The sequence below is a fragment of the Eumetopias jubatus genome, unplaced genomic scaffold, assembly GCF_037043125.1.
Source record: "Eumetopias jubatus isolate StellerSeaLion01/CBP00866 unplaced genomic scaffold, mEumJub1_p1.0 scaffold_17, whole genome shotgun sequence".
NCBI lineage: Eukaryota > Metazoa > Chordata > Mammalia > Carnivora > Otariidae > Eumetopias > Eumetopias jubatus.
Window position 1 is genome coordinate 26,253,545 of NW_028274823.1, and position 27,912 is coordinate 26,281,456.

Consider the following 27,912-nt stretch of genomic DNA (forward strand, 5'->3'; position numbering starts at 1 on the left):
GGCTCTGGGAAACATACCAGAGCCAGAGCCACCTTCTGTGGCTTCTCAGATCCAGTCACGAGTTTTTCCATGATGCCTCATTCCTTGCCTAAAGCTGCATTTAAGAAACTCCAATGAGCAAGAAGTTGGCACATTCGACCAGGCCCGGAAGCTAACTGTGCCGATCTCAGAGCAGCCAGTCTCCTGTAGTCTTGGTTTTCAGCAGGAAAGTCACCCAGGGCCGCATTATGACTTTCGTGGGCTCTAGATGCTTTTGCTTTTGTGGACCCCTTCCTTCATTTAAAAGAAAAAACCTTAAAAAATTATATTTTGTAACTGCATTGAAATAATACAAACCAGGTTGGATTGTGTTCATTTCTCCTTCTGATTGTAAAGATTTTCTTTTTAAGATTTATTTATTTATTTGAGAGAGAGAGCATTCATGAGTGGGGAGAGGGGCAGAGAGAGAGAATCCTCAAGCAGATTCCCCACTCAGCACAGAGCCCGACGCAGGGCTAGATTCCAAGACCCCGAGATCGTGACGGGAGGCAAGATCAAGAGTTGGACGCTTAACCAGGTGCCCCATTTCTCCTTCTGATTTTAATTTTTTTATATTTTTATTTATTTATTTGAGAGAGAAAGAGCATTAGCAGGAGGGAAGGGCAGAGAGAGAAGCAGACTTCCCACTCAGAGTAGAGCCAGATGCGGGGCTCGATTCAGGACACAGAGATCATGTCCTGAGCTGAAGGCAGATGCTTAACTGACTGAGCCACCCAGGCGCCCCTCTCCTTCTGATTGTAAAAAGAAATTAAAACACTTTCGTGGGCCCCCAAAAGTATGATAGGATTAGGCATTGTGCCTATTGGAGAAGTTGACCCTGAAGTCACCAAGCAGGTAAAAACGTCTGAAAGGAGAAATCTTCAAGCAAGGGGCATCCTGGGCAGAAGTGGCTTGCCCAGAATTCTAGAATCCAATTTGAACTGCATCCAAAAGAGGAAGGGAAGGTTAGGGGGAGGAGGGAGAACCACAGGAAAAGCCAGATTTCAAGTCCTCCCAGACATGGAACTGGGAAGCCCAGCAAGAACCCAGTTGGGATGAGGATGCCTGTTGTGCTCTTCTGTGTGTTTAAGCCTCACCCCCCACCCCAGCCTCTTGCTGTCACATGGCCTCAGTCCATCTACACTTCAGGACACAGTGCGCAAGATCTTAATGGTTTTCCCTTCCGGAAGCAGTGAGTGAAGGGAGAACATAGATAACATACAAATATGCCTTTCCTATATATTTCTGTAGATTTTACACATTTTCTTCATATATTTTTCCTACTTGTGTCTGAAAATAAGCATAGTGGGGCTAGCTTGCTATGAAGGGAAAGTTCCATATGGTGAGAAGTGTTAAGTGCCATACAAGTACCAACAATACAATAATGTTTTTCCCCAAGTTAAGTCCATCAAATGTCATTCTCCCATCTAAACTCTAAATGATGAAGCATGAATGTCTTCTATTTATCCAGTTCCCTATAGAACACTGAACATTACGGGATACAACAAACTGAGTTCGTTAAAAGCACCAAGTGCCTTGACAGATACCCTTCAGCTGTTACTTTGGCAAAGAATGAAGTTTTACAAAGGTCAGGGCACCACATCTTCCATGTAATCCTGTTAATGCTCAGCAGGGGGCAGCCTGGTCAATGAGATCCTGAAAAATGAGCTCTCCATACAGAATAGAATCCAAAGTGGAACTATTAGATGACTCCCTCATAACTGAATCAAGAAGTGGGAAGGACCCTGTAAAAAATATGCACGAGAAAGAATTATGCCTTGAATTCTGGGAGTCAAATGTTTTTGGTTCTCAGCTTGCCTAGTAGGGACCCATGCTTCCTAAAAGTGATGGTCAGAGTCATGGCTGATCATGGTTTCTGGATTTTCTTCAGGTGGCTATGGTATGGATGTAACCAAGAAAAACAAGCGAGATGGCACCGAAGTCACTGAAAGAAGTAAGATCATGAGACATATCATTATAAAAGTAATAAAAAAATTGAAAAGAGTAAATAATTCATGCCTGATTCCATCACAACTACTGTATCATTTCTAAATTATTTATAGTTTTTCTTGGAGCTTTTTTTTTTTGCTTTTTTTCACTGTATTATTTAAAATATTTTCCTAAGTAGACTTTAATCCTTCCCATAAGATAGCTTTTGTTGATTTTTATTTTAACATACTTGTAATCAAAATGTGTTCTACTTCTTCTTCAAAAGTGAAAATTACCATTTTCACATATAGTTTTCATAATTAGCACTTTTAATAGCTGCATAATGTTCTGTGGAATGAATCTGCCAAAGGTGTTTAACCATTTCTCTATTTAGAAGACAGGGCAACAGAAATCCGAAAGAATAATATCCTACTTACTGCAGGGACAAAGTTAGAATAACACTGGTGTCACAGTTGCAATCTACACTGAAACTGAAAACAGACACATTTCTTTTGTGAAACTGCCCAAATGATAAATTCAGAGACATTTAAACTATCCCCGAAACAGTTCTCTTTCATTTATCCTGTGACTTTCATATATCTCTAATAAAAAAAATCCTGGCTTCACAGACTTGGAACGTTAGGTTAAGAAATTATTTATTTTTATGTGTCCAAGAATCCCAAAGGTCCACACAATGAGAGACTTAGTGAAAGCTGAAGGATTGTTATTCAAATTAAGCTGCCATTTTAGTCTGAAAAACCATTTCCTGTTATGCATGGAACGCAGTTTCTGCCACAGTCGTCACCCCAGGTTCCTGCCAGGACAAGGAAATCAATTAGGAAATACCCCTGACGAAGGAAAAAGGGTGGGGACAGCAAGACTGGTGCGGGATGGAGCAGTGTTGTGCAGGACGGCTTAAATTGGCACAAACGATCCTGCACCTTTTCTCCTTTCACCACCCCTACCAACACACAAGCACACACATGCACATATACCCGGGCATGTGCACATACACACCACACATACATATACATCTGGGCATGCGCACATACACACACACACACACACACACACACACACACACACACACACACACACACACACACACACACACACACACACACTGGGGCATGCACATATACATATATAACCGGGAACGTGCACATACGCACCAGACGTAGATACGCCTGGGCATGCGCACATACACAGCATACGTACACATATGCCTGGGCATACGCACATACACATATACCCGGGCATGTGAACACGTGGGCACACCGCAGGAGTGTGCTATTAAAGATCCATGACCCGATCTAAATTGTTGCTCCTTTATGTCCCACACAGAGGGAGGTGGTGCTGATGGTCACTGTCAGAGAACACCGTTGGCCCCACTGTGGTTTTAGGAATCTGCCCACCTCCCCATGTTGCTGCAGGGGAGAAAGCGGTTCAGGAAGGCAACCCGTCTTTCTTCTAACCGGTATTTAAAACATCCTGGAAGCTTTTATTACCTCCATAGACTCACCGTCACTTGGGAGTCTAGAGAAACTCAATCTGGGGAGGCAAAGGCACTGGTTCTTCAAGTCTGTCTTCGATGTTCCTCTATCCCTGATTTCACCAAGCACCAAATGTGACTTACTAAACCCCCGGCCTTCCTCCACCGCCCGATACTCAGGGATGGCCCTGAAGATTTTAGAATGAATTATGTCCTTCAGACACCCCGAGTTGAAAAAGAAGTACAAAGTACTTATACACTTCACAGTGAGATCAGCCAGGATGATGCACTGGCCCAGCCAGACTGGGTGACTACTTGGAAGGGGCAGTGCAGACAGAGTGTGGCTCCACACACTTGAGGGTGACTTGAGGCCCTGGTCCTCCTTCAAAGGTGAATCAGGCCTGGACTGGATCTAATTGTTAAATGAGAGACATGAATGCCAAGGTAAGTCATCCTTCTAATCAGTGGGTAATTACATTTGGTTCCAAAAGGATATAAACGTATTTTCCAGGTACATTAAACCCCATTGTTATTGCACATAGGTTCATGTACAGAGGGTCAGAGCATATACCTTAAAGCACAAGTATACAAAAATCCATGTTGAACCTAATTTAAAACGCTGAGCCCATGATAGATGTTAGACCTTGCCAAAATATAGGGAATTTGGTGTGTTTTACCTTTTTATTGTCTTTTTCTAGTTATCACGGAAACAGTAACTACAAGACTTACATCCTTGCCACCAAGTAAGTGACTATCGAGAGCTTTCTTCTCAGCAAGCATGTGTGAAGGACTCCACATGTAACCTTTCCCATAGGCTCTTACTCTTCAGTTGAGCAAATCCAAAATATCTGAAATATCTTGTTTAACAGCTATATAGACATTAATTTATATACCACAAAATTCACCAGTTTGAAGTATATATAATTCAATGGTTGTTAGTTTTGTTAACCTTAAAAATAAAACTGCCCGTTATTTTACCAGCAAAATATGGGTTTATTTGGGAATAGCAAAGAATCACCACCTGGAACAAGCAAGCTAAGACAGAACCATAGGCAAGTCCAACAAACAAAGGAGAGGGACATTATTTTATGGAGAAGAAAGAGGAAGCTGAGAGGTGTTGTTTAAATGAGAGACCATTGGAGAAAAGCAAGAGTTCAGGCTGTTGTATGGTTCCTCACTGGCCAAGTTGCAGGTGTAGATTTCCTGTAGGAGATGCAATGTTCGCTTTCCCTGTACATTGGGACCTGTAATTGATGACTCTTTCCTGTTGAGGATTCTTCCATTATGTCTGTAATTGACATTAAGTGGCATGGCTCCCCTTCCAACCTCCCCCTCTAGCATCAATTCACTTTAGCGAGGTTTCCTTTTATTAATTTTCACAGTATATTTACGGAGTTGTGCAGCCATTGCAACAATCTGATTTTAGAACATTCCATCACCCCAAAAGGAAACTTCACAGCTATTAGCTGTCACTCCCCATTACCACCCCTCTCCTCAGCCCCCAAGAACCATGAATCTATTCTCTGTCTCTATAGGTTTACCTGATCGGACACTCGTATCAAAAACCTTATCCAGCCTGAGCATAGGGTGGGAGAAGAGAACCAGTCGGGCTTCCGTCTGAGTTGACTCGTTTTCTGAGGGGGTTCTTAGGTTGAGTGGATTCTGTATTAGAGAACTGAGCCCTAAAGCTACCCCTGCACCTGCCAGGCAGCCTGACTTACAGACGATGGGGACGAGAGGTCAGAGCATGACGGGTCGCCATGTGCCATGAACACCAACGACACAGAGCTGTCACTCACCCCTTCAACAAGTTTAGTGGCAGCCATTGTCTGTGGCACTGACCAGGCAATTTCCAAAAGTCAAGCCCAGCCCACGTCCTGGCCTTACAGAGCCTTTCATCACTCAGTTGCCTTTTCTAATACTTCAGTTTTCCTGATGAGCAACTTGCTATGCTCCATCCAGAAGACTTTCCTTATAAATGGGGTAGAATATTTGCTTTTGACATTTCTACCACAAACAAACAAATGAGAGTATGGCAGCTTGCACTTGCAAAGGGACCCCAAACCAGCAGGGTCATGGGTGATAAGCCAGGGGTGGAGGACAGGACCCCCTGGCCTGACTCCACCCATAAATTATCACCTGCTTTTTGTTTGTGCAGAAGGGGGAACCAGCAACGGCTATGCTAAAATGGGCTCTCTGGGTGGAGGGAGCCGGCTGGAGAAGCACAGCCTGACCCATGGCAGCAGTGGCTACATAAACTCAAGTAAGTGGCTGCTGGTGGAGGGACTGGGGGAAAACAGATGGACAGGGGCAGAGGGAGTCCTACAAGGAGAGGGATGGTCACAACTGCTTGTCATCCTTTCCAAATGCCCCCAGTTGTGTAACTGACACAAGATCCCAGCCAAGGTGATACTTTTAAATCAGCCGCATTTGAAGCCTCCTTACAATGGGATCAATTTTCATTAAGGCCCCAGTATAAATAAGAATCCTCAAGAATGCTTTGTGGGGAGGTCACCCTTTTCCCACTGAATCACTCTCTTGCAGCCATTTCTTTTAGGGAAGGGTGTGTACCCAAGAGGGTTTACAATTTGAATTAACAACAAAAACAAAAGAAACTTAACGACTGGGTTACTCTGCTCAGGGAGTCTAGTGACACACAATCCCACACTGAGTTTCCACTGGGCAAGCATCCAACACAGGCCCATTGTTCCCAATGAAACACTCTTTCACGGTGGTAGCTTTCAAACCGAAACAAGACAGCGAGCAAGGCAAACAAAACAAAAAACAAGCACACATATAACCCCTGAGGCTGTTTAAACCATCTTGGATTGACACTGAAAAAGAAGACCCAAGACACACAAATAGCCAGGCTGACCAAGAGGCGTGGTTGCCGTGAGCTGTCAAGGAATACCTCGTCGGATTGTATTCTGGTCCATCCAGCAGTGAGCTACAATTAAATGCCAGGTCCTCAAGAAAAATCCTGCCAGAGCCTCTCCATTGCCATGTGCAGCCACGTCCACAAAGGGCCCCCCGCCTTCCTTCCATGGTTAGCTGGGGAAGGACCCTGGTGATGATCCCACCTCCCATTTCTGAGCAGCTGCAGAAGTGCCCAGGTGGACCCCGTCAGCAGCATTCTCAGAAGGTCCTCAGGGCCTACCCGACGGCCCTCTTTTATCTTGAGCAGCCTGAGTGTGGTCAGTATAACTGCAGGCCAGTCTGAAGTGCTGTGAGACTTGATGCTTTTCCCCACTTGCAGGTGGGAGCACACGGGGCAATGCCTCCACATCCAGTTACAGGAGGGCTCACTCCCCTGCCTCCACTCTGCCCAACTCACCAGGCTCCACCTTTGAAAGGAAAACTCACATCACCCGCCACGGAACATATGAAGGTATCAGTCCCATATATTTCCTTTCATTTTAGAGAGTGAGAATGAGGGGGGAGAGGGGCAGAAGGAGACGGAGAGACAGAATCTTAAGCAGGTTCCATGCCCAGTGTGGAGCCCAATGCAGGGCTCCATCTAATGACCCTGAGATCATGACCTGAGCTGAAATCAAGGGTCCGATGCTTAACCAACCGAGCCGCCTGGGAGCCCCTCAGTCCCACAGATTTTAGAACTACTCTCTCCCCCAAAAGAACTTCACTCATCCTTTGAGGTTGGAATTATTGGCCACCGTGTTTAGCTGTTTCTGCCCTCAACTTTCTCTTTACTCGTGTTTTGATGTGGTTTGGAGTGTGGGGTCTGGAGCCAACAGCCAAGAAAGAATTCTTGAGATGTCTTTAGTGCAAAAAGGTGGTTTTATGATAGCCCAGGGACGACCCATGGCAAGAAAGAGCTGCTGCCCTGGGATTGTGAGGAGCAACTGATTATATACTTTGGAGTTCGAGGGAGTAAAGACAAAGGGAAGTTCCAAAAGGATTTTCATAATGCTAAAGAAGACTCACTGGATACTTGAGTTCTGGCTATTGTCAAGCTAAGGTTGTTTTTCTTTCTTTCCTTTTTTTTTTTAAGAATTTATTTATTTATTTGACAGAGAGAGAGAGGGAGAGTGTGCACAAGCAGAGGGAGAAGCAGGCTCCCCGCTGAGCAGGGAGCCCGATGCGGGGTTCCATCCCAGGACCCTGGGATCATGACCTGAGCTGAAGGCAGACGTTTGACGACTGAGCCACCCAGACACCCCAAGCTAAGGTTGTTTTTCCCTCTAGCACAGTGCTGACAGTAAGACAGTTGGGAGCTTCCTGGAAGAATGTTATACTCTGCCTGCCTCAAGTATTTGTTAATGGGCTGCAGGTTATAAGGACATTTAATTTCATCTACATTTCCTTCTGCCTTTGTTTCCCACATCAGTTTCATTTCCTTTATGGACTCAAGTTGGAGATTTCATTGACTTACCCACCCCCTTATTCATTCATCCATTCAGTATTTTATCACATATCTACCATGTGTTTAACACCGTGTGGAAAGCCTTAGTGGACACCGTAAGGGCCAAGGGCTAGCTGCCCCAAGACAGGCCACTCTGGCACGAACCTTATTTTGGGTTAAAAGCAATCAAAGCCCAGCAGATTCAGGAAAAGCTCTTTACCTCCCCCTCAACTGCCTGCTTATAAGAAGAGAGCTATTACCAGAGATTCCCCTACCTAAGACACTTACCTACATAAGGCAATCTTTGTTTTCCAACCATCTCCTCTCACCTTCCTGCTAATGGTCTGTCTGCCCTTTGTATCCTCAGACCCCTACCCCTCTCCTCAGCTCACACAAGCATCATGTTGCCTGTCTCTGGAATTTCCATGTCTGTGTGCATTCCCTGTATGTACAAAACTAAATTTGAATTTCTCCTTTCTCCTGTTAGCCTGTCTTATGTCAGTTTGATTCTTAGTCCCACTATAAAGATCTTGAAGGGTAGAGGATACCTACCCTTCCTCTCCAACACTTAAATGAATTAGACGTGAGGGCCGTCTGGGTGGCACAGTCGGTTAAGTGTCTGACTCTTGGTTTCCGCTCAGGTCATGATCTCAGAGTCGTGAGATTGAGCCCCCCACCCAGCGCTGTGCTCAGTGTAGAGTCTGCTAAAGTTTCTCTCCCTCTCCCCCTGTCCCTCTCCGGATGCACTCATTCTCGCATGCTCTCTCTCTCTATATATAAAATAAATAAACAAGTCTTTTAAAAAGGAGAAATGAATTAGACATGGATCTTGTCTTCAAGTTGCTTCTGGTCTAATAAATTAGCTAAGATGACAGGTAAAAACTATGATGTAAAGTTGAAGGGGATGAGCATTTCCAGCTGAGTGCTCAGGGAAGACTCTATGGAGAGGTTGCCTCTGAGCTGGGCCTTCAGGATGCCTGACGTTTCAGGCCTGGTGGGGGGGCGCTCCAGCCTGCAGGGGGCGCACTCAGCACAGACGGGCAGAAGTCAGGGCTGGGCAGCAGGCCGTGAGATCCTGATGTGAAGAGAGCTGGAGGGGCTCAGATTCAGGGCTGGCCTGTGATGTCTGGACTCTATTCTGCAACATTGAGAAGCCACTGGGATTTTTCAGTAGAGAGTCGATCCTCTTCGAGGTCCAGGACTAGAACTCCGGAAGCCATGCACAGGAAGAACAGGGAGGAAAGAGGCTGAACATGGTGACAAGTTAGAAGATGCTTATAGTCAAGGGCTAACTTGGCTGGGATTAGGGTGGTGGCAATGGGAGAGGAAACAAGGAGCGGGAGATGGAATTGATGTTTGACAATTGATTAAATATGAGGGGAGAGGGAGGAGAAGGGAGTCCAGGCCACTGAGATTCAAGCACAGGTGGCTGGGTCCACGGCGGTGCCAGCAACTGAGAGAGGGGTGCTGGAGGCAGGCCCCCGCGTGGACGAGCTCAGTAAAGCTCCCAGGTGGGGCTCCCAAGCAGGGAGTGTGAGTGGGGCGCCCAGCACGTGAGCTCGTGGAAGAAGTCAGGCAGGATACCCAGTTTGGAGCCATTTACAAAGAGATGTTAGTAGAAGATGGAAAACTAAGGAATCAGCCAAGGAAGGGAACAGGAAAGCAGAAGGGAGCACAGAAAAATAAAGGTGGGGATGAAACGGACACAGGAGGAAGGGGAGTCTGGGGGGGTGGGGAGAGCAGGACCCTGACAGAGACATGGAAGTCAGTGCAGGAACGCACTCAGGGTCAAGAAGCAGAAGGCGGGCGGAGGACATCTGGGTTTGGCTCCTAAAGTCCCCGCAGTGCCTGGTGACTGCAGAAGCCGGTTTGGTGGGAAACGGACGAGCCAGGCAGCAGGGGGTCTGACCGGCACCGGAGATGTGTCTGGTGGTGGAGAAGCAGGACTGAGGGATGGGTTCGCCAGTACGTGGTTTAAGACCCAGAGCTGCCAGGGGGTCTGGGGGGGGGGGGGGGCGCGAAATCCAGGGTTGTGTCACCACAGCGCTGCGTGATGTGAGGCCTCCCTGGGGGTTGGTGCCTTCACTGTAACGGGGTCCGCGTTTGGGACGAGCTTCACAAGGTCAGTGACACTCCCATGCTGACAGCGCATTTACTTGACCAACACTGGTACAGGGAAAACCCAGTGAAGGGCTTAAAAACAAAAAGAGAAAAGCCAACCTGCTTTTCTGTGTTCCAACCCTTCGCCATCTGAAGTAGATCAGTGACCAGGATGAATCTCGGCAGCTGGGTCCAGCAGGCGTGTCCTATTTCAAGAGCGAGCCCGCTGCCGAGCGCCTACATCCTCCTGACCCGGGGCTGCCGAGGCTCAGAAGGGGACACCCGGCACACCTTCCCCGCTCCGAAGCCCCCGGCTCGCGTGGCCATGGGTACTAAGTGTTTTCTCGTCCTGCAGGGAGCTCCAGTGGCAACTCTTCTCCGGAGTACCCTCGGAAGGAATTCGGTAGGTCCTTTCCTTATTTTCTGAAGGCACGGTCGGATGTGCTAGGGAAATGCCTGGGGTCAGGGGTGGGGGGTGGGGGGACACTGAGTTCAGTGGATTCTTCTAAAGGACTTTGACCCTTGCTGATCAGTTTTTCCCTTGCTCTTTATCCTGAAGCATCTTCAGGCCACGGTCAGCCACGTTAACTTGCTGCCATTAGCCATTGCTCCTGACACTACCGAAATGGCAAGTTGGTCACACAAGGCTCAGACTTGGACAGAGAAGCCCCTAAGGCCAGGCAACAACTGTAGGGTGTGTCCTTCCACAGGGTGCACAGAGACCTCCCAGCAAAGACAGCAGGGGTTCGAATGCACACATGCCAAACATCCCAGCACCTCCACCACAGCGGGCGGCAAAGGGGCACATTTATATGCCAAGTGAAACCCCAGGCTGTGTCTTCACTTGGCCTTAAGTTTGTGGTCCATGTTCTTGGATTCTCACCGTGCATATGAATTGATATGATCATTGTACAGTGATTATAATTTTACTGCTTTGCTTACAGCAGGAAGACCAAGGCAGTCTCTAACAAAAAGCTAAAGAGAAGATCTGGCTGTTTTTTTTTTTTAATACATTTGGTCAGTGTAGAGAGCCAGCCCCAATGACTAGGCTTCCACATGGTTACCTTAGTTAACTCAGTGTGAGCCAATTTAACGCCCTAAATGCATCGGACGGAGCCTTGCAGAACTCACTCTGCCCTTGGGCTATGACGTAATCGTTATTAAGCGTCCACCATCAAACTCAGGTGGTTTGGGTTCACTGTGGGGCCAATGATTGAACTAGGGAAGCCAGGTGGAGGTCTCCACGTGGACACATTCCATCACCTCATCCTGAGGCAGAGCTGTCTGGGCAGGGCTCCCAGGGAGGAAGTGGGATGCACAGGGCTTGAGCTCCGGGAAGAAGGCAGGGCAAGATACTCAGTTTGGACTCCTTTACAAAGACTTTGCACAGTGTTAGTAGAGACATAGAGGATGGCTCCCATCTGGATATAAAGTCACAATGGAAAAAATCTCTTCCCCCTCCCCACTCAAACAGATCTCCTTCCAGGTCAAAAATATCTAGTGTGCCCCCTCTTCTATGCCTAAGATTACTTTTCTTTGTTCCTCAGCATCTTCTTCAACCAGAGGAAGGAGCCAAACACGAGGTGAGCTCTGTGGCTGGGTTCAGTTCAGTTCATTCAGCAAGTTTTTTCTGAGCATCTAATGTGTGTGCTCAGATTTGAGCCAGAAAATGGGAGGAGTAGAGAAGTCTAAATAAGGCGTGGTTCCTGCTTTCAAGGAGCCTACAGTGTCCTGGGACTCTTCTGCTGGCCCCATCAGGATGCAAAGGGTAGTTTGGGGCACTGATCTAATATGGAAGTGGAAGTAAGGGTACAAACACCTGGTAACCACCTGGGGACTAGTTTGTTCTGCTGTGGATTATGAAGATGCTGGTGCCACATCTGGTTTCTCTTGGAGTCTCCTGGTTGACTTTAACGAGATGCACTGTAATTGCCTTTATGTAGCGAGAAATGAACAAAAGCTCTTCTTTTTCAAGTTATTCCAGGGGACAGAGGGTTCCGTGACAGTTTTGCATTCTGCAAGTCTGCCCATGGATAAGGCTCTAGGAGGGAAATGGGCTCCTGGGGAGAGCTGGCCCGGATGCATCTGGTGACGGTTGGGGCGGGGGGGACGTATGTCCGGGCTGTGCTGAAGGCAGAATTTTCACAGGCTCCAGTAGCTCTCCGTGATCACAACTGAAAGTTAGGAACACACCAACCACCCATAACTTTAGGCTAATAGTTGAAAGATGTCAATGGCCCACCTGAAGCTAACTGATAATGTCAAACCCAGAGGTGGCTCAAGTGGCTAAGTAAAAGTTATGGGTTTTAGAATTCCATCTTCCTGCGTCAGAAACCCAGGAGGCAGGAGAGCAGCTTGGTTTGAGTGGCTAGGAGACGGGCACCAGGAAGGGGGTCAGTCATTGTTGAAGGTGATCCAGGCTCCTGCTCAGCCTGCGATCTCATCAGAGCATGTCCAGGCACTGGGGGGTGTGCAGTGGGCCAGTTGGGGTGTGGGGAGAGGATCCCTCCTTTTAAGGAGCACTCGTTCTGGGCACACTTAGGTTTCCTCTTCCCAGGACAGATCTCAGAGTAGCCCACATTTCTTTCTGCTGCCCAGAGCTCAGGGTCGGACTCCTTCATTTATACCTTCTCCATCTCTTCCCTTGTACAGAGAGTGAAATCCGAGTCCGACTGCAGAGCGCGTCCCCATCTACCCGATGTAAGTGGTCACTGTCTGAAAACAAAGGATCCAGGAATCCAGGGTCACCATGGCGTGCGTGCATGTGTGCGTGCGTGCGTGTACGTGTGTGGTCAGTCACTTGATCATAAAATGTGTTGAAGGGCCTTCTGTGAGAGTGACTCTGGTTGAGGTGCCGGGGGTCAGGAGCTGAGAAACTCCTGTTCCCTGCTACTGATAGGGAGACAGAAAACCATCCCACCATGACCTCTCAGGGAGCTGAAGGAGCAGGGAGCCAAAGAAACCCTCCTGGGTCAGCGTCCCTTGAAAGGAGACTGAAGGCTCCATGGGATGAGCTGGTATGAGACACTTGAGGAACATAAGCTCAGACATTGGAGGAATGTTCAGTGTGGCCAAAGGAAAAGGAGGAGGAGGGGACCTGATAGAGTACTTAAGGTTGGAGGAGAGTCAGAAGTAAGTGGAGTGTGAGAGTTTCAAGTTTATTTTGCATGTCCGGGATGCCCCACTCCCTGTCCATTAACTCTGTTAGACTCCTGCTCTTGTTAGAGGTGACTGGACATTTTGAAATGAACCCAACTGATAGGACGGGAGCCAAGTACAAAGAGTAGAAGGAAAAAGAGGTTGTTGACCTAGGAATCAGAGACTGGGGCTGGCCCAGAAAGCTCCGGGCCCTGGGGTCTGATGCTGTCTCCCCAGAGTCCTTCCAGGCTGGGCAGGGCTGAGCCAAGGTTCGAGCTTTCAGGGAAGGGGGTGCCTGGGCAATCCTCCAGCACGTGTTGTGTGCAAACCTGTCTCTTACGCGCTGCCCTTGCATGATACCTCCTTCCTCTCCTAATTTGCCCCGTCGGGAGGCACAGGGAGCTTGCATCCCTCGGTGACCTTGCTACAGGTAATAGCAGCCAAATGAACTTGAACTCACACATAAGCAGCATACTGTTAAGAAGTTATGGGTCACAAATTCCTTGTGACACTCCAGAGCATACAAGGTCAGGGACCCAGCATTCAAGGTGTCCTGGCAGGGGATGAGACCACTGTTGAGCCATTTGTTTCAGGGGATCTGGTTCTCACTGCTTTGGGTATAAATCCCGGAGTCCCCCAATCTAGGATGACAGGGCCTTCTGGCCACAGAATTCTCCCTGTGGTGCCTGATGAGGAAATCTATACTGAGGACCTCCCCATGGAGGCGCTATATTTATGAGGCCATTAATATTGCAAAATGCCCATTTGATAAGTGCTATATATTGACAAAATGCAAAAATTAAAAGGCTGACCAAAAATATCCCAGCGTGTGAAGCAGATGCCATCCCCCCCTCATATTCTGGATACCATTAATGTTCCTCCCACTGCAGTTGGACTCAGGAAAGAATCCTGGGCCCAATGGAAAATGCGGGGATTACCTTACAGGGACAGAATTGGATGATGTTAAGCGTTTGCTCAAGGGGAGCCGATCAGCAAGCGTGAGCCCTACCCGGAACTCCTCCAACACCCTCCCCATCCCCAAGAAAGGCACGGTGGAGACCAAGATGGTGACAGCGAGCTCCCAGTCAGGTCAGTCCCAGGGCCCCGGCTGCCATGGAGGAAAGGAAACGAGGGGGCAGAGTTACCCCAGCCCAGGGTCTCAGCCGTGCCCCAGCAGGCCTTCCAGGTGGTGGCAGAGACCTGACAAGGCGCTGAGCGTCCGCGCTGCGTGCTCTGTGACCACATGGGCTGCACCCTGTCGGCTCCACCATCCCGTGAGCATGTGGCTGGGCTCCAGATCCTAGAGATTCTCTGCCAGGACATTCTTGACCTCTCTCGGAAATGTGTTGGCCAGGTTCCCCAAATGAAGACTACTGGGGATGCTTGTAGGATTGTCCTTCATTTATTCAGTGCATATTCTGTGGCTCCTCTATGCCAAGTACCAGGCACTGAGGAGAAGCAACAGACAGAGGAGACCCAGCACCTCGTGGAGCGGAGGGCCTCTGGGGGAAGCCAGACGGATAATCAGGAGCTTGTAGCCAAGTAGGATGAGTGTTGTGGAACCCTCAGAGATCACATGCTTACCAAGTGGGTTGGGCGGGGGGGGGAGGGGGGTCAGAACAATGAATAAGCAGATCCTCAGAGGGAGAGGAGGAAAGAAGCCAGTTGTACTGTGAAGGGAAAAAAAAAAAAAACCCTTGAGATCGTGACCAGACCATGACCTGTCTCTTGTTTTATAAATATAACACTAAACCTCGGGGCAGTTTTTATGACCTGCATGGCCAGCTCCCCCCAGTGTGGTGACGAAGCAGAATTGGCTTCAAATCTGAAGGAACACCAAAGCCCCCTCCCAGGGGCAGAGTGGCCCTTGGTTCTGGTGGGCACGTAGGAATGTTTACGGGGCGCTTACCAGGGAAGACTACCCTCGGCGCAGTATGGTCGCAGACCCAGGCCTTTGCTGCCCGTGCCTGCCGCATGCCTGGAAGTCGGCATGGGATTTGCTGTTCCCGGGCATCTGTGGGAACAGAAGGTGGAATCAGCAAGGGGTGGAGACACCATTGGTCCCCACCACACCAGCACACCAAGAGGTGGGGAGGGGATCTTGGAAAAATGGGCAGACCCCAGAGCAAAACTGACCTACTTGAGATTTCACCAAGAGCCAGCAAGAATTTCTAACACAAGAGATCAAGTTTTCACCAGCTCCAGGGTTTTGGATGGAAGTGGGGTGACCAACTTCCCTGGACTGAGGGAGTTCCCAGACATGGAACCTTCAGGGCTAAACCCAACTGGGCTACACCGACCTGAATGGGGCACCCCAGCATGGAGTGCCAATTTGTCTCTCACTGGGGGGTGGGCGTGCCTGTCTGATTCCAGTGTCCGGCACCTATGATGCCACCATCTTGGACGCCAACCTTCCAGCCCACATGTGGTCTTCCACCTTGCCGGCGGGTTCCTCCATGGGGACCTATCACAACAACGTGACAACCCAGAGCTCATCCCTCCTCAACACCAACGCCTATTCTGCGGGATCGGGTACGTGGTACAGGGCACTTCCCTTCTAACCCCTGGGCCCCTTGCACCTTTAGTGGAGCTGAGGGACCCCTCTGGTATTGACTTTCACCTCGGGTTCCCTGAGGGGTTTTCTGCAGCCCCGTGTCCCACGATTTTCCCAGCTCAGGTCAGTCTCCAGGTGCTTCTTTTGGTGGGTCTCCCCTGAGAAGGACTGTAGCACAGTGTATCAGAAAAAAATGTCATGAGAAAGAACATGAAAACAGATCTAAAGAGCCTAGTTTCACTCCACGTGGATAAACTGTGCCCTTGAGTACATCAGTTAACTTCTCTGGGCTTCAGACGCCTTCTCGGCGAAGTGGTGACTCACAAGAGGGGCTTTGGCTAGACCCCATGTCCACTCGACCACCCAAGGACCATCCCTTGGCTAGGACCCAAGGCACACCACAGACGATTGGGTTCTCTGGTGCAAGGCAAGAGCCCAAGATTTTCCTAAAACCAGCAATGTAACAAAACCTAAAAGTGCAGCTCTGCCCACCCCCCGGGGCTTGCGTACGCCCGCCCCTCCTAGGCCCAACATCCCTCTCACCGGCCTTCCTCCTCGCCTGCAGTCTTCGGAGTTCCAAATAACATGGCGCCCTGCTCTCCCACGCTGCACCCAGGGGTCAGCACCTGCTCCTCAGGTCAGTGCTCGCCAGCTTGCATTGTCTGTTCTTGGAATGTCTGCTTAAAAAGTTAGGGATGCTCCCTCCTGCTGAGAACAGTGGTTTCTGCAGAAACGTCCTTTCCGCCCCCAAGCCTGAGGACTTCACCGTCAGCGCACACAGGGATGCAGGTGCAGGGCCCAGGGGGTGCCTGCCTGCGGTCGTAGGTAGAGCTCGGCCCCCAGGGCCAAGGCCTAAGTTGGAGGGGCCAGAGGCTTCACTCACCTACCTGCTTGTCCTGTGTTGGTCCCTTTCTCTTCTGTGAGTGGTAGAGAAATGGAGCCAGAGGGGCTGAGTCAGCGCTCTGGCCATTTTCAGGTAGAAAGTGTTGTTAGAAGGATCTGACTTCAGAAATTTTTTTTTAAAGATTTTATTTATTTATCTGACAGAGAAAGAGAGAGAGAGATCACAAGCAGACAGGCAGAGGGAGAGGGAGAAGCCGAGCAGGGAGCCCGATGCGGGGCTCAATCCCAGGACTCTGGGATCGTGACCCGAGCCGAAGGCAGGCACCCAGCCGACTGAGCCACCCAGGTGCCCCAGGATCTGACTTTAGATCTTTTTATAAATACTGTAGTTCATTGGGGGCTCAACCAGGATTACTGTTTAGTTCCCATTGCAAACATGACCATTTTAAAGAAACATGCATTCACTCTATTTCCACATAACTGCCTGTTATGTAAATGTTACCAGCCCGCATATTTTTTTTTCCTAAGGACTCTGCCTTTTCTCTCTCTCTCACTGTGATTAGTAAATGATGTGGGCCTTCTTTATTTACTTGCCTGGTATATCCACAAGTGTGTATGTAGCATTTTCGTTTCAACACCTCCATTTGACTAGAGCCCCACCAAACCCAGAAGACAGTGGGTTCAGGTTTCGTTCCTTCTGCCTTTAACCTTCTGAGGAAGGTGGGCTGATCTTGGACCCAGGACCTGTGCCCCAAACACTAGAGACAATGGAATAAGGGAAGCTGTTAACTGGGGAGGAATGAGCTTCTGCACGTTATTTAGAATGAGCCTCTGAAATCATAACGGGGGCTAGGGGAGTTTCATGTGTTTAAGTCTCAAGGAGGAAGTGTTCAAGGGAAAAGCAGGGGTATGCCAGGCCAGCCCTTCCAGCCCCGCTGCGTCTGCGTTCCATGCCCACAGTTCCACACTGTGCACCAGGGTGCCCCAGCAAACAGGGACCCTGGGATATTTTTAAGTAGGCTCCACATCCAGTGCAGAGCCCAGCGAGGGGCTTGAACTCACGACCCTGAGATCAAGACCTGTGAGCTGAGACCAAGAGTCAGACACTTAACCGGGGGAGCCACCCAGGTGCCCTGACCCCTGGGATGTTTTTAAATGTGCCGGGATACGGCGACATCTGTCAGACCCTGTGCAAATGACCACTCTTCAGTTGTGTGTGCTCACTACCCAGTGCTTGGAACTGCTGGTAGCTTTTGGCTTGCGGTGGGGGGACCCCTGTGTCACTCACAGTGTGAGAACTGAGAATGTGGGGCCAAGGTGTCCTGTGCCAAGGCCTTCATCGTGGAAGTGATTTGGGGGGTCCAGGGGCTGCCTCAAGCTAAGGGCCCCCCCCACCTGCGCTCACCTGCCCCACCCCTTGCTTTCACAGTGTTTGGCATGCAGAACAACCTGGCGCCCAGCTCATCCGCCCTGTCCCACAGCACGGCCACCGCCTCCACAGGTCTGTATCCCAGGTGTGACGCCCCCAGGCCTCGGGCAGTGACACTTCTTGGCAGCTGTAACTCACAATATCCCTTTTCAGCAACTGAATCGGAGGCACCAAAATGTCTCTCAAAATCTGTCAACCTTTCCCACCAAACTAACAGCCCCCCCACCTCCCAACCTAGAGATGCCAACCTCTGTCATGTGCTGGCTCAGACATGAGGGGAACCACGGGGGAGCCTGTGCTGTGGTGTGTCACCTGTAGAGCCCTGTCTCACTGCTGTTCCTGATAGTCCCGTCACTGCACGTTGATCACCTGGCTGATTTTCTGGTGCAGCCCCTGTACAAGCCTGGGGAGGGGGAGCAGAAGAGGTGTGACCCTTAGCCTTAGCCCTCAACTTGCTTACTGTTTACTTGGAGTAGAGAGTCTAATACACGTGAAACAACGGGGCATCCTATAAGACAACATGAATCCAGCTATGCAGAGCAGGTGTTTGGGTTATGGGAGTTCCGAAGGGAAGGAATCCTAGGAGGAGCTCATGGAGGAGGAGGAATTTTGGAACAGTCCTAAAAGGATGAGGATTAGACCAAAGAAAGGTTCATCTATACTCATTACTGCCCTTGTGGCTGGAGAGAGTTGCCTTTGTTATTACTGTTCACTTTATTTATTCTTACTGTCCTCTTCTCACCTGGGGGGCTGGTCAGGCTGCTTCTGAGCTTCGTGGAGCCGCCCTCTCACACTGGCCCCGCTCACTCAGCGGTTCCTTTCTTGCAGCGTATGGTGTGAAGAAGAACCTGCCGCAGAGCCCCGCCGTCGCGAGCACTGGCACGTCCACCTCTGCTGGTGAGCACTATCCCCGGCTGCCGAAGGCAGGCTTGTGCAGGGCTCTGCAGTGACACCTGCTCTATGCGAAGATATGGAACCCATTGCTGGTCTGAGGTCTGCAAACCTCAGTTGCCATGACAGAGCAGAGATGGGTGTGCCCCTGACCCTACCTTGGCCTACCTGTTCAAGGGGTGGGGCAGGGAGTTCCACCCTCCACAGCTGCCTAGGGTCAGACATTTGCACCCCAGTCCCCAGCAGTGTCTGGAAGCCCCCGGCCTGCTCCTGTTATGTGTTCCCCAGTGTAAGAACCAGGGAGTCCCTCAGAAGCTACCACCCCACCACACACACTTCCAATAGGGTCTTTATCAACTTGGGCTCACCGCAGCTGGTGGGTTCTTTCCTCCATTGCTCAGATCCTGTTGCTTTCTTCCATTCAACAATTTGTTGATTCAAAAAAGATTTACTGAGCACCTGCTTTGTATGAGACGCTGTTCTCAGGGCCCGAGCAGAGGCGTGAACAAGGCGGACTAGATTCCCACCTCAGCAGGCTGACCCCTGCAGTGGAGGAGGCAGATAGACAGGGAGACCAAGTACAGGACGGGATGACCGAGAAGAACACCCACTGGAAGAAATAGGTGGCTCGCTAGAGACAGGAGTGTGTGCGCCTTAGATCGGGTGGTCCGGAAGGGCTCCCCCCAACCCAGGACGGGAACCCATGAGGCTGAAGGTTAGAAATGAACCCACCATGTTAACTAAAGAAGTGCCTGCCTGACAAGGGGACTGTGGCCCTTTCACTAAAGATCCTATAACGTCCAGGTGGGGAGGCAGCTTCAAAGGTCAGCTGCCCGGCGCTTCTGGCGTTGACCTCTGATGGCCAGGCCCAGCTGGGTGGGGGAGGGTGCCTTTGGTCCCCAGGAGGCTTCTTAGTAACCACTGTTGGTGAGAGCAGGAGGCCCGCAGACATACCCGCTGATCTCTCCTTTTCCCTCCCGCTCTTCTCTTCCTCCTCCTTCCTCTTTTGCTTTCTTCCCTCTCCCTTGGCCGACTCCTCTCCTCCCCAGCCTGCACCACAAATGTCCAGAGTGATGATCTCCTGCACAAGGACTGTAAATTCCTGATCCTGGAGAAAGACAACACGCCAGCCAAGAAGGAGATGGAGCTGCTGATCATGACCAAGGACAGCGGGAAGGTCTTCACTGCCTCCCCGGCCAGCATCGGTTCAAGTACGAGGGGGGGCCCCGGGCTATGCAGGTTTCAGAAGAAAGGCAGACCCTGTAGGAGACAGAATGTCCCAGCAAGGTGGTTTGAGACATTTTAATAAGAAAACCACAGTCATCCCATTCAAATGAAAAATGCCTGCCTGAATAGGGTGTTCCAGGGTCTGCCTTGAATGTAGATAAACATTCAGGAAAATCCTGGCAAAAGGCTCCCAGAGGGGTCTTTGGGCAATAGGAAGTCTAAGCACAAACACAGATATGGGAGATTAACTCAGGAAAGCCGGGCCCTCTTCCTACCCGGTGTCCACGCAGGAGCGGCCCTGGGGCAGGCAGGGAGTGAGGACAGAACACCCCGGATGATCATGGGTTGTGCGCACAGCATCTTTTTCAGACGACACCCTCAAGAAAGAAAAGCAAGCTGCCTACACTGCGGACACCTGCCTGGTTTCAGAAGCTAATGGTGAGAGGAAATCTGAGACTGTCCCTCTGACTTCGGTCTATCTGCATCTCATTTATTTATCTTCTGAGACCTCGCTACTCAAGAGTGCGGCATCCGGCCCAGCGGTGCGGGCGCCACCCAGGAGCCTGTTAGAAATGCAGAGTGTCAGGCCCTGGCCCCACAGCTCCGCAGCGGTCTCGTGTGTGCGTGTGCGTGTGTGTGTGTGTGTGACTGCAGCGGATGCCTTCCCGGGGCGCATCTGACGTCTACGGTGGGATTGTTTTTCTCCGCTTACTCCTTGTCCCATAAGTTTCAGAACTACTAGAAAATGCTTTGCAAAGCACTTGCTACGTTTATTTTTTTTTCTTCTCAAATATTTGGATTCTGTCCCGGATAACTGCCTTTCTCCGCATGCTCTGGGACCTGTAGACTCTCCCCAGATCACTGATTTCAGGGAGGTCAGTAAAGGAAAAGTTGGGTCCCAGAACATCTTTTCAAAATGCAAATGCAATCCGTTACAGTCTTCAGCAGGCCTGACTCTAAAGAAATGCTTACTTTGAAGACATACATTTTAGGGATGGAAATGGGGCTATGGAGACAAAGATTGCCAGATCTGATGAAAGCTGTAAACAGTGTTCCCAGAAAACTTCACACGTGCCCACACTCAGTGGTTGAATAGTAGGAGGGACTCATGTGCTAGCCCTCCGCCCCTCCGTCCCTCCGCCCCAGGTGAGGAACGTGTTCGGAGTCGCTGAACCAAGAAATCAAGAGTCCTTTCTCATAAGCACATTTATCGTTTGAATGTGAATGTCACCCCTAACACGGAACTCCAAAAATGTCCTGAGCTTGAAAGATTTAAGGTCACAAGAAGGTCAAGACCCTGCTTTTTCCCTTGACAAGTGCTTGTCAAGCCACGTCTCTCTCGATGGAATTGTTGCAAGTACCCCATCAGCGAGGACTGTGTGAGGGAGGGTCCCCGCCCGCTGGCTCCTCCACGTGCTCAGTTGGCATGTTTCCCTCAAGTTCTGCCCACAGTCCACTCACGGGCTGTCCTGTGGGCTCCTGTTGTTGAAAAGCTCGGGTCCAAACCTGCATCCTTGGTGTTTGCCTTCCAGGAGACGTGAAGACCGTGTCCACCAAGGGCAAGGCCGCCTCCGCAGGTGAGTGACAACAGCAGGTCCTGCGGGGACGGGGACGGGAGCTGATGGGGCTGGTGGTGATGGATGGAACGGATGACCCCACCCCCCCCCACCCCCCCCCCCCGCCTGCAGCTGGGGCACACAGGAGTGTTTCCCTGAAGGCCCAAAGGCAGCAGGGTGGAGGGCAGCAGGGGGTGCAGGCTGGGGGCTGGAGCAGGGCCGCAGCAGGAGCTTAGCTCAGGGTGGGGCTCACAGGCCGTCCAGGGTCCCCCAGCCTCAGGAACCCCCTGCCTGGGCTTCAGAGCGCCCCTGAGACCACATGCACATCTCCAGCCCTTTACACTGAGCTCCCTTGCTTCCGCAGTCTTGTGAGAGAAGCAGGTCAAGGGTTATCAGCCCATTTTAGTCAGAAAAACCCTTTTCACTTTAAAAAGAAAAAGGCCCCCGGCCACCCCCATAGGTGCTGAGTGTAATTCCGGGCGCCGCAGGGGTTACAAAGAAGGAGGAGCGGGAACCGAGACGGGGAGCTGGGGACGCATTGGGTTTGGCCATAATCAAATGCGGGAGCTTGTAGCAAAATCAGTGGTCATGGAGATTTTTAAACTCCGTGCCACGCCCTGCGTCCTGAGCTCACCGCCTTGCGTGCCTTATCTCCCTCATTCGGCAGCCATCCTAAGAAGGAGGCAAGCTTTTAACCCCATTCTGTAAGAAAGGGAACGGAGGGGAAGGGACCCCCTGCGGGCCGCACACCCGGGATGCTCAGGCCCTTCACCCGCCCGGGGCCCTGTGTTCTGTCCAGGAGCCAGCCCCCACCAGCATTCACTCAGGCCCCGAGTGAGGCCCCCAAACCCGGAGAATTCGGAGGGAAGAGGGCGCAAGCCTGCTGCGTGCACCTTACCCTTCCTCTGTCTTCCGTAGAAATCCACGACTACAGCCACCGGGGCGGCAGTGGCGGGGGCGGCGGCGGCGGTGGCGCCGGCGGCCCGTGGGGGGCGGCGCCGGCTTGGGGCCCCTGCGGCTCCTGCTGCAGCTGGTGGAAGTGGCTGCTGGGCCTGCTGCTCACCTGGCTACTGCTGCTGGGGCTACTCTTTGGCCTCATTGCTCTGGGTATGTGACAGCAAGGGGCCCGGCGACAGGCCCCACTGCCCGTGCAGACGGCAGGAGTCCGCCCGGCCCAAGGATGGAGGGGCCAGAGCGGGTGGGTGCAGACCCCTCATCACTGCAGATGAGCACGCTGAGGCTCTGGAGGCGGCCGAGCAGGGGTGCCCATGTGGCTTCCAGCCTCAGGGCCCTCTGTCCCTGGAACAGCCTACTAAGCAAGCTTTTTGTTGCCCTTACTGGGCAGGCCAGGCCTCTCCATAGCCCCGTGGCCTTTCCCCTCTCCCACGCCCCGTATGGGTCTCTGTGTGGCCCCCACACCCGCGCCCAGGGAGAAGCCCCCCCCCCCCCGCCCGCCCACCCCCGCACTGTCACCACCGCGCACCAGAAGGCTGGCTCCCAGGGCTGGGTTGCGTCACCGCCCCCGCGTGCGGATTGCAGCAAGATGTCCCTAGAGCCCCAGGTGGGGCCCACGCTGAGGCGTGGCCGCCCAGCTGAGAGGCCCATTTCCACCCCCCCCCCTTCCCTGCAGCGGAGGAGGTGAGGGCGCTGAAGGCCCGGGTGGCTGCGCTGGAGCAGAGCCGGGACGCCGGGCTGCTTTTCGAGGAGAAGGCGGAGCGCGCCAACAAGGACTGGCTGCAGGGCGCCGGGCCCGGCGTGGGAGCAGGCGCGGGGAGACTGGGGCTCGATGGCCATAGTCAGGAGGTGCTCTGGCTGTTCGTGAGGGACAAGCTGATGGCTGAACAGGAAAGCGGTGAGCGTGGCGAAGAGCCCCGCCTCCCATACTCTCCGTTTGCCCCTGCCCAGGGGCCGGGAGGGGGGCCGGCATTGCCATCCCATCTGACTGCTGGGAACACTGAGGCCCGGCGAGGAGAACTGCCCCAGGTCACACAGCTTAGAGTCTGGGTGCCAGTCCCCGCCTCCGTTTCTTTCCCCATACCGCGGCGATCCCCACCTCGTGTTCTTCTGTGTGCGTGTGTGTGTGACACACAAGTTATGCCGCTCACTCCATGTGTACCTTCCTTTGTAGGAAATCTCCGAGGAAGCCCCGGCCCAAAAGGTACTGGGTAGACTGAGCCCTGACCCTGCTCTCTTTTCCTGCCCTTGGACTGGGGTTTCTGGTTGGAAATTTTCCAACTGAAGGATGAGCAGTGGAAAGATCTTACGGTATCTGTCGGGAGGGTTGAGAATGGTCCTGGGGTTCTCACTCCATCTCATAGTTTTCATATTTTTCTGATTTTAGGTGACATGGGAAGTCAAGGCCCTAAAGGTAAATTAAGCATGGTGATTTTGACCTGGAATATTAGTAAGGGTTGGTTTAAGGCAATTGGCCAGGGTCTGATTCCCACACACCCCGTCTTCCTGGCCAGCTCTCCTCGTCTAAGGCCTGCAGACCGTTGGGCTTTTGGGGTCAGGGCGCTTAGTGACAGAGCAGGGCTCTGTGTCTCTGGGGCAACACTGTCCCTCGTCCCTCCTCACGGTTCTCAGGACTTCCCCAACAAGGACTCTGATTGCATCAGAGGCCTGCATCTCCCTCCGCTCCAAAGGGCAGCCCAGGGGCCTGCTACTCTACACAATCCTTAGGGAGATTTCTAGAAATACAGATTCCTGGGCCCTGCCAGGAATCAGATCCTCTGGGACTGGATCCCTCCTTCCCCCAGGTTAATTCTGATGACCCAGGTCAGGAACACCACTGCAGGTGAGCAGTCTGCTCCCAGGGGTCTAAGTTGGGGGAGGCTGGAGGTGACCCCCAGCAGTCAGAAACGGGGCTCCTGTGGGGGAATCCAGTAGGGACAACACCACCTGCCTTCAGGGAGAGGGCAGTGTAGCAGGGAGGCGGGACATATTCACAGGAAAAGGGGCCCCACAGTGTTAGTTGGGGAACAATCGTGTGCTATCTTGTGTGACACCTTCATGTGCCATAGGAAATATATTTCCTCAGAGAAGTGGTTTGACAATCAGTGGGACAGGCTCATGGGCAGAAGAGTTTTCCGATCCCAGTTGACCACAGCAGCACCCCTTGACCTAGCTGAGTGGGGTTTGCAAACTTCAGTGTGTAGGAGAATTGCCAGAAGATGCTGAGCCCTCCTCCCAGAACCTCTGATTTGGCAGGTGTGGATGGCGCCCGGAGTTAGGGTCTTGCTCACCTGGGTAGTTCTGAGGCCAGGGGTGCGCGGACCACTCTGAGAACCACTGTTCAAGATGACAGGGCTGGCCCTCCATCCCCAGCTTTACCTCCCTTCCCAAGAGAGCCCAGTGCAGGAATGGGGGTTCCTCCACCTGATGGCCTTCCACTTCTCTTCCGGACTCCCTACCCCCACCCCCAGCCTGGGTCACTGCATGAGCCCCCTTCATGAAGGCTCCAGCTGGCAGGCCACACACCCCTTCTGACCATGCTAGACGTGAGGACGGTTGGTCCTGGAGTCTCTCTCTGGCTGCCATAAAATACAAGACGTTAAATTTGAATTGCAGTTAAATCATTTTTCACTATGTCGCAAATAATTGCGTTAAACGTATTTAGACTACAGATGTACTCAGTGTTTATCTGCATCCTGTATATTTGCTAAATTTGGCAATCTTACTTGAGTTCTACAGGGGCTCTTTGAGGTAATGGGCATGAGTCTGCTGACTTCTCGCTTTTCTCTCTGTCCTCACAGGCGACCGAGGGCTCCCTGGGACTCCAGGTGTGTAACCTCTGACGGCGTGGCTAGTGTCACGGGCGGCTTGGCCCCGGCTCCCGGTTCTAGGGGGAAAACAGGGCTGAGGTGTTCTTGTGTCTCCACAGGCATCCCTGGGCTCTTGGGCCGCCCAGGTCCAGAAGGACCGAAGGGTCAAAAAGGCAGCGTAGGTAAGTGCCTGCTGTGTGCCAGGCTCTGTTTTAGGAGCTGGGGGGACATTGGTGAACAGACCAGAAACCCCTGCTCATCTTTGGGTTGGGGAGAAAGACCACAGACATGACAAATAAGTAAAGTCCAGAGCAGGGTTGGAGGTGGATCATGAAACGAGAAAGACAGAGCCAGGCAGGGCCCTGGGAGCGTGAGGGGGTAAATTTAAATATGGCTGTCAGGGAAAGCCTCACTGGGAAGGTGCCATTTGAACAGCCTTGAATAGACTCAAAGGGGGTGAGGGAGCCAGCCTTGGGGAGATGGGCGGGGGCGGGGGGTGGGGAACACTCCAGCCAGAGGGAGCAGCCCTGGGCCCTGGGGCAAGGGTGTGCCATGGTCAAGGAGCAGGGAGGGGGAGGAGGGGAGGCCTGGCTGGAGCCCATCAGAAGACTGAGGTGGCCTCTTGATCATGTGGGGCCTTGGAGGCTGTGGTAACACTTCATCTTTTACTGCCAGTGAGTTAAGAAGCCATTTGCAGGTTTGGGGCAGAAGCGGGTTGTGATCCCCTTGCATTTCCTAAGGGTCACTCTAGCTTCTGGGTTGGGCCTGGGCTCTAAGGGTAAGGAGGGAAGCGGGAGACTAGTGTGGAGGCTCCAGGCAGGTATTCTGCCGGCGAGATGCTGCCGCTGGAGCCCTGAGCCATGGCACTGGGTCCTCACTCGGTGTTGGCTGTGCGTTTCTTTAGGAGAGCCGGGCCTGGAGGGACCCATGGGCCAGAGGGGACGAGAAGGCCCCATGGGACCTCGTGGTGAGCCAGGGCCTCCTGGGTTTGGAGAGAAAGGGGACAGAGGTAAGAGGCTCTTCCTCCTTCCTTTTACTCCCCTTTGCTGAGTACCTACCTCAAGCCGGGCTCTGTGCCGGGCCCTGCAAAGACCACGCTCTAATGAGGGGATGTGGGCTGGGCTGACGGTTCAGGTGTGAAGCTAAGAACCCCCCAGTCCTTGGAATCCACAAAGAACTTGGCAACGGGGAGAAAGGGTCTTCCCGGGGGAGACACAGGCCCGACCCTGGAGGAGATGGGGAAGATTTTACATTAGATTCTTAACCATGAGTCTGCTTTTATCAGGGTAAACCAAGCACAGACACCAGAAATGCTCAAAATGCCAAAAGATCATGAGCAAGAAGTTTATTTTTAGCTTCACTTTCCCTTAAATATATTGTTTAACCAGGCAATAAATATTGTGTACCTACCAGGTACCAGAGCTCATGGACTATAAATAAAGGCTCTGGGGGCAGAAACTGAAGGTGTTTTGCAGATTCGTGGCCTCAAGGAGGTATCAGATGGATCAGAGACCTCCAGCAGCCTGGGCAGTGTCCCCCAAATGACACTGCCTGACTGGGTGGGCAACCAAACTGAGGGGCCTCCCCTTTCTCCCCAGGGGTTGCTGGTGAACCCGGTGTTCAGGGCCCACCTGGTGTCCCAGGTTCTGTGGGTCCCAAAGGTAAGTCAGGTGCCAGGACGGTACCCAAATTTGCCATGTCCAGGACCAGGATGGATCACAGAGGTCCGGGCACTGGGAATCCCGGCAAGGCTGACCTATTGCCCCAGACCTGTGCAGGGACAGTGGGCCCAGAGAGTGTCCCCCCACAAAGGAGTCCCGGGGCGGGGTCAGGACTGGGGCTCTATTTTTGGCTTCATGGAAATTTGGGACCATGTTTGCATCTCTCTTCAGTGGTCCCATTATATGGCCCCTAAGTGGGTGGATGGGTAAGGAAGTCCACAGTCAGACAAGTTCCTCACCTGACCTGTGCCCAGAAGCGCTCGTTCAAGAGCAACATGTCTGGACAGCTCGGGGCAAATAGGGCCTTCTCAGTTTGACGCCCATCTGGCCAACTCTCCTCCATACCGCCGCCCGGGCCCAGATGTTTTACTCTGACCGGGGAGGAGCAGGGGCCTCTCAATCCCACCAGCTGCAGCTGCCTCCCGAAGGAGAACTTTGCATTGGGGTCATCCTCAGATCCACTGACTTGGGGTCAGCTGGGAGTGAGCCCCGCCCCCCCGCCTTTCCCCGTGGGGTCGGACGTCCCCGGCCTGTGCCTTGCCCCTGATGGTGGTTGTCTGCTCTTCCTTCTCAGGTTCCAGTGGCTCCCCTGGCCCACGGGGTCTCCCAGGTCAGTGTGCTGCCTACATCAATACGTGCTATTTCTGGGGAAAGGAAAGGGATGCCTAAGGGAAGAACATTTTTAAAGCAAAAGAAGTAGTTATAAAGTGAGCCTTTGAGAGACCCCAAACTCCCGTCCGTCCCCAGGTCCCCTGAAGCCGAGGTCAGGTTCCCAGTGGGTCTAGTGAGATCCCTTGCGACCTGGCTCTGGAAGCTTCAGCAGCAGGCGGCCCCCATCCCACTGCACCTGAGCAGAGTCTCTGCGCCATCTCCCCCCAGGGGCCAGAGCC

General features: G+C 52.0%; 1 protein-coding gene across 4 annotated transcripts in view; it reads left to right on the plus strand.

Moving 5' to 3' along the window:
- Positions 1–1,920: 1,920 nt before the first annotated feature.
- The window catches only part of COL17A1 (collagen type XVII alpha 1 chain), a 44,598-nt gene continuing 18,606 nt past the window's right edge, over positions 1,921–27,912 (plus strand). For all 4 annotated transcript variants that reach the window (XM_028098903.2, XM_088019801.1, XM_088019802.1 and 1 more), the window contains exons 1-24: positions 1,921–1,972; positions 4,138–4,182; positions 5,598–5,702; positions 6,696–6,827; positions 10,255–10,302; positions 11,447–11,482; positions 12,552–12,599; positions 13,983–14,126; positions 15,411–15,569; positions 16,157–16,228; positions 17,864–17,935; positions 18,692–18,760; positions 19,804–19,965; positions 20,339–20,419; positions 21,514–21,558; positions 22,456–22,644; positions 23,168–23,389; positions 23,666–23,695; positions 23,879–23,905; positions 25,293–25,319; positions 25,421–25,483; positions 26,206–26,310; positions 26,900–26,962; positions 27,597–27,632. In XM_028098903.2, coding sequence (XP_027954704.1) covers positions 1,921–1,972; positions 4,138–4,182; positions 5,598–5,702; positions 6,696–6,827; positions 10,255–10,302; positions 11,447–11,482; positions 12,552–12,599; positions 13,983–14,126; positions 15,411–15,569; positions 16,157–16,228; positions 17,864–17,935; positions 18,692–18,760; positions 19,804–19,965; positions 20,339–20,419; positions 21,514–21,558; positions 22,456–22,644; positions 23,168–23,389; positions 23,666–23,695; positions 23,879–23,905; positions 25,293–25,319; positions 25,421–25,483; positions 26,206–26,310; positions 26,900–26,962; positions 27,597–27,632 — 2,032 coding nt within the window. The remainder of the gene's footprint in view (positions 1,973–4,137; positions 4,183–5,597; positions 5,703–6,695; positions 6,828–10,254; positions 10,303–11,446; positions 11,483–12,551; positions 12,600–13,982; positions 14,127–15,410; positions 15,570–16,156; positions 16,229–17,863; positions 17,936–18,691; positions 18,761–19,803; positions 19,966–20,338; positions 20,420–21,513; positions 21,559–22,455; positions 22,645–23,167; positions 23,390–23,665; positions 23,696–23,878; positions 23,906–25,292; positions 25,320–25,420; positions 25,484–26,205; positions 26,311–26,899; positions 26,963–27,596; positions 27,633–27,912) is intronic.